At 48.5% G+C, this 6,292-nt stretch overlaps 2 protein-coding genes across 2 annotated transcripts; both read left to right on the top strand.

Annotated features, from left to right (window-relative positions):
• Positions 1-583: 583 nt before the first annotated feature.
• FIESC28_06853 (uncharacterized protein) lies at positions 584-3,649 on the top strand (the record flags this gene model as incomplete). The annotated part of the gene is made up of 1 exon (XM_031160995.1): positions 584-3,649. One exon carries the CDS (start codon positions 584-586, stop codon positions 3,647-3,649), a length of 3,066 nt encoding a protein of 1,021 aa, XP_031014975.1.
• A 2,150-nt stretch (positions 3,650-5,799) lies between these two features.
• On the top strand, positions 5,800-6,252 carry FIESC28_06852 (uncharacterized protein; the record flags this gene model as incomplete). The annotated part of the gene is made up of 2 exons (XM_031160994.1): positions 5,800-6,075; positions 6,133-6,252. 2 exons carry the CDS (start codon positions 5,800-5,802, stop codon positions 6,250-6,252), a joined length of 396 nt encoding a protein of 131 aa, XP_031014974.1.
• Positions 6,253-6,292: the final 40 nt, after the last annotated feature.

The following is a 6,292-nucleotide window of genomic DNA, read 5'->3' as shown; positions in this document are numbered from 1 at the left end:
AACTACTGCGAAAGCATTTGCCGCTGACTGTTCTATCGGCTAAGAAGTTGCGAGACCAAAAGTTTGATCTATGAGCTGTCGCTTGATATACAGGCACGATGCAACAAAATTTAGACTATCGACAGCATAAGAGACGATGTCTTTTCAAGATCTTTGTATAAGTTTAGACCATCTTGTTTTTGTTCAAGCTGGGATTGTCTCGACCTACCTAATCAATTGAGACAGTAAGAATGCGGCGACTGTCAATGATTTAATTATTAGACCGCCTCCCTGTATGGATCGTAGCACGGATATGAGCTGCCGCTGTAATGACGTTGTCTGACTGTTGCTGTAGGTCTGACGAGCCAATTAGATCGTATCGCTGTGCACCCAGGCCGCGAAAGCTGAGGGGCTCTGACCGACTTCTATAGTGACGAAGACTCTATTCTCGGGCATCAACATGAGCTACATCACTTCCTACCACTTTTGATATTTTTTTAGTCTTGCTGTTATCTTACTGGCGACATCGCGACAAACATTTTGGCATGCGCCACACCCAAAACTCTTCCGCGCATTTGCTGTAGGCCTGCGGCCTTAACCGACCATGCCAGACCGCAGCCCCTCATATGATTCTCGCGATAGCTCTCCAGAGCCAGAGCGCAACCGCGACCGCGATCGCCCCGTCGAACGCGAAAAGGGTCGAGATAAGGAAAAAGAAAAGGACCGAGATCGCGCAAGGGATCGGGAAAGAGATCGAGAGAGAGATAAGGAAAGAGATCATTACCGCGACATGGAGAGAGACCTGGACAGAGACATAGATCGCGACATCGATCGCGATGTTGACCGCGATATTGAAAGAGACCATGATCGCGACTATGAGCGAGACAAAGAGAGGGAAAGGGAGCGAGAAAAGGAGAAACCCCGCGACAGACCTTTAACGGACAAGAAAGAGCGAGAACGCGAAAAGCCTGTGGATGATAGAAGAGAAAAGGAACGCAGCAAACCGATAGACGACAGAAACGACAGTCGTGATAGTTCCCCAGACGACAGGAGAGATCGAGACCGCTTCAAACCGTTAAATGGCGGGAAGAATAGCCGTGATAAGTTATCAGATGATAGAAGAGACCGGGATCGCAACAAGCCGCTCAATGACCGGATGGATAGCCGTGATGTGTCACCGGATGACAGGAGGGATCGCAACAAGCCACTCAATGACCGAAGGGATAGCCGCGAAGTATCGCCTGATGACAGGAGGGATCGCAACAAGCCACTCAATGACCGAAGGGATAGCCGCGATGTATCGCCTGATGACAGGAGGGATCGCAACAAGCCGCTCAATGACCGAAGGGATAGCCGCGACGTATCTCCGGACGACCGAAGTTATCGAAGGCCACTGGATGATAGAAGAGACAGTCGTGACATATCACCAGATGATAGAAGGGACCGAGAGCGTAATCGACCACTCGACGACAGAAGAGACAGTCGTGACAAATCACTCGACGGAAGAAGAGATAGTCGCGACTTTGGAAAAGACAGAGACTATGATGACCCCAGAGACAGAGATTACGACACTGGTAGGGACCGAGATTATGATATCGGAAGGGACAGAGATCCTGTCAATGGGAGAGATCGAGATAGGCTTAGAGACCGGGACATCGACAGAGATAGGCGTCGCGACAGCCGTATCCCTCCACGCGTGGCACGAGAACCGCGAGAGCATCCTCCACCTGCTAGCAAGCGAAATAGCATTACAGGCCGCCTACTTGGATCTTTCAGAGCAGCTCGTGGTGGCGGGGACAAGGATAAAGAGATCCCTATACCATCAGTAGCAGCCTCGGTTCAACGTCGTGCCTCTGCAGCTGTCAGCAAAGGCAGTCCAGTCACCCGCATCCGCGAATGGCTCGATGCTTGCAACGCTGAGCATCACCATCACTGCGCTGTCTCATCGGAGACTGATATCAAGACCTGGCGACCTACCTGGCTCATTGATGTCGTCGATCGTCGCCTGGTTAAAGCGACTCCCAAAGATCGTTATCTGGCTCTCAGTTATGTTAATGGATCTCACCGCAACGAACCGCTGGAATATATGCAGCTGCTCAAGTCAAACCTGGCGGCTTTCGAGGATCGCTTACCCAACCTTGATATGCCTCAGACCTATTTAGATGCTATGTGGCTTGCAAAGAAGCTAGGAATTCGACACATCTGGATTGATCGCATCTGTATCACTCAGGATAATCGAGAGGAAATGGACGATCACATCAAACACATGGCATACACCTTCGCCAATGCTTACCTCGTGATCGTGGCAGCTTCTGGCGACATTCACAGTGGACTGCCTTCCCTTGACCCAAAGCGAACATCATCACGAGGCATTCGAACCACTGGTCGTACTCACCAAGAGCTAGTCGCAGCTTCGACGTGGTACACCAGAGGCTGGACTCTTGTCGAGCGCATCTATTCTCGACGCTCGGTCTTCTTTTTCGAGGACTCGATGACTTGGGAGTGCCACTGCGAGACCTGGCAGGGAAGTCCAAACAGTGTTATGAAGAAGCTTCGAGGAGGTCGTCAAGAGTGTATTGGCAGTATTCCTGATGCTGCCTTTGCATTTCAACACCCACCTTGGCCTGACCTGGACGAGTACGCTCGATATGTTATGGAATACAGTGCACGGAAATTGACGCTTGTCGACGATACACTCCCTGCGTTTGCTGGAATTACTCACGTACTCTCTCGATCTTTCCCCGGCGGTTTCATCTATGGCATGCCTATTATGTTCTTAGACATTGCTCTGCTTTGGCGACCTCATGCTTCCATTCGCAGAAGGGCGCTCTCTCGGCCACCCTTCCTTCCCTCGTGGTCTTGGATGGGTTGGTGGTTTGATAATATTCCAGTCGATTTAACCTTATGGAGAGCTGCTGCAGACTATGTCGAAGAAGCCCGAACTGGAAAACGTGGCCAAGAATCGAAACGGTACCGTTCCGCCCACCCTTTCAGGATCAGACCAACCGTTTCTTGGAGCTTGACAGATCGTGCTGCGACTGTTCCAGTCATGAACACCGGTCTACAGTATCAACATCTCAGAGGTCGTCGCACCCCTAACGCGGACCTTCCTCCGGACTGGGTCCGTAGTGGCTCACACTATATTCATGAAAGCGATGAGACTGCGACGTTCAAGTACCCCATCCCTGTCGAAGATCCTGTGGAGTCTGGTGGCTATGAGCCTGCAGTGGGCGAACAAGCCTATCCAGGGCCGTTGCTTTCGTTTCGAACAACTTCCGGTTTCTTCGAGGTCGAATTCCATACTACCCTGGCCCATCGCGAACGACCTAACCCACCGCTCGCTGTGGGTAAAATCTGGAGCAAGGGCAATAAGTGGGCAGGTCAGTTCCGTGCTCACGATGCATGGCTAGGCATTCAATCTTCCAACTACGACGGTGAAGAACGTCTTGAGTTCATCGCCATATCAACGGCCACAGAGCGTCGTGGTTCTCACGTCTTCGACACAGACAAATTCGAAGAGCACATGGACGCAGATGATATGGTCGACTTTGTCAACGTTCTGTGGATCGAGCGTATTGGAGATATTGCATATCGACGAGGTGTTGGGCAGATCTTGCTCAAGGTTTGGGAGACACAAGCTAAGGATGAGGTCGCAATTCTACTTGGTTAAGAGAACAAGACACTCGGTTAGCGTGGTGTAGGCGTTTATGTGACAATGAATTGTACAAAATGTATCTAGTATTTGGGATAGGAAATATTGCTGGTGCGAGCCAGATATGACATTTTATGGATTCAAGGGTTGAATTCACGGATTTAGATAGGTAGCTAAAGAATATTACTGTATGTTGGTCTGAGACTACTAGTTGCATCTTCCTGTCTCACTGTCGATACCACGTATGAGGTTTACAAAGATCATCTCTCTCTTGTCTCAACTTTCGGGCTGGTGCAGTAATGTCTCCGAGTCAGCCGAGCGAGTTACCGCATTCCTAGTTGCTTATGGGGACACAGCATCAACAAGGCCCGAGGTCGGTCATCCTAATAGCCACAGTTCAAGGACTGGACCCGTCTCTGACCATGTGGGTTTCCATAGATGTCTCGGCATTTTTCTGAAGAATGGCTGGAGCCGAACAAGCCGAGCGTTGTGGGACGAAAGTGTGGGAACTTGAAACTTACATGATCAGTTGTGAATAGCCTCACTAGGCAGGTGTCACAAGAATTGTCTTCTGAGACTTAGGACGCCAAAATAAAGTAGCCTAGGTGGTAGTCTAAGCTTGCATAAGGTGACCAAATCATTTCATCTCTTGTCCTTGGCGGCCGATTCTTCTGACACCTGACGCTGGGGTATATGTCTTTGATAAGCAGATAGAGCTTTACTCATACATTGATTACATTGTGGCTGAGAATGTAATCAGTCTGATTGACATCTATAAATTATGCAATTTGATACTTTGAGAGTCTTGGGATGAGGGTTTAGTTACGAGTGTATGTACCCAATCTGCTGTACTCACATCCGTCCAGGCAACTTAACTTGGCATCTTAAGAAAGACTGCTCTTAGTTAGAGTAACAACAGCCTCGAAGAGTTATCCCGAATATATGACAAGTTCTCTTACCACCCACAACTGTAAATGGTTGCAGGGAGACACTTACTGAACCCCCATCTTTTACTCGACAGCCCTATGTTGACCACCTGATGCAATAAGAAAGATGAGACGATATAACATTTCTCACTTCTCACAACCCCTGGTCTTTGAAATGCCCTTTACTTGATACCAACATAATGAATATCCTACTCCTGTGACATAGCCCTCAAGCAGTTCATCGTCATCTCTCACTGCCAGACTCTCAGACCAAGAGAAAACAGCTCATTTCTTTTTTCGTGTTTCATTCTAATCGTCCGGTACAAAAGCACCAAAAACCAATAAAGATGCTTTCCCATATTCCCAGCATCTTGGCACATCGACTGAGGCACATGGGGCTGATCCTTGGTTGCATACAGCGATGTTACCCATCAGTATCATGTTAACAATTCATAGTCTCTGATTGGACGATCGAAGTATATTCTCATCGGCGGTTTTTTGTATTGACGATCTTCGGGAGTAAGCTTATTTGGTCTTCAACTCCGACTCTCAATGCCGATTCTCAAGACCACGGTTCGATTGAAATTGCACAGTTGTCTATGACGCAATATTGACATCGCTAAGAAGATGATTCCATTTCAATGTTCCATCGAAACCCACTAAACTTCCCCGTAACGATCGATATCCTCAACAAAAGCTGTGCTTGTCAAAACTTTCGGAAGAGTTTGGTTGCACAAGAGACTCATGTGCTCTCCCAGAGTATCCTGTCTGGGAAGCATTCCCCGATAGATCACAGTGATCTTTCCTCTTATGTCAATGGCTTGCTTCGGTCCCTGGCTCACAAAAACACAGGACAACTACAGGGATGTGATGCACCGTTATCCTATCTATCACATCCATACCAGCAGATATGCCCAGGCCCTAGCAGAGCAGCTATCATCTCACCAGGGATAACGACTTCCACAGCAAAGCCTCAACCTTGAAAGCTTACGACACCCTGCTCGATGACTGCAGAACCATGTCCGGATATCCGGTTTATGTTACTCGCTTGTGTTGTAGTCTCCATGGCCCCTCTAATCAAGCTACAGTAAGTAATGTGAAGTGATTCCAAATCGATCGTTCATCGGCTCCAGTTCAGTGAATACTACAAGTATAAAAGAATACAAATCCCGTCATGTCCGCAATTATGTCCGACCAACCCAAAGAGACCTTTGGTAGATCGACAACTTGTGTCACTCGAAAATGGTGTCTTCTAAGCTTCTTGTCACCCTTGGCCTTGCTAGCCTAACTGCTGCGCAATGCCCTTTTGCTGACCCAGGCAGATTGGCAGCTAGAGCCGAGGGAAGCTCTCGTGAGCATCTGGAAGACTATGAAGTTGATGACAGTAAGGGGTACATGAGTTCCGATGCCGGTGGCCCTTTTGAGGAACAAGAGAGCTTGAAGGCTGGAGAACGAGGTCCTACTCTGTTGGAAGACTTTATCTTTCGCCAAAAGATTATGCACTTTGACCATGAGCGAGTATGTTGTCTCTTAAACATCAGTTCTCTGTCGTGTAACTAACTAACATCTCTAAAGGTCCCCGAAAGAGCCGTCCACGCCCGAGGTGCAGGAGCTCACGGCCACTTCACCAGCTATGGAGTACTTAAGTCTGCTATACTTATCACCATTATGGAGATCACAGGTTGTAGTCTATGAGTGCATATGGAAACATGTCTGGTATCATCAAAAGAACACG

This window comes from Fusarium coffeatum (assembly GCF_003316985.1).
Source record: "Fusarium coffeatum strain FIESC_28 chromosome Unknown BRIP53273_contig_146, whole genome shotgun sequence".
Classification (NCBI taxonomy): domain Eukaryota; kingdom Fungi; phylum Ascomycota; class Sordariomycetes; order Hypocreales; family Nectriaceae; genus Fusarium; species Fusarium coffeatum.
This window is presented reverse-complemented; position numbering and strand designations above follow the sequence as displayed.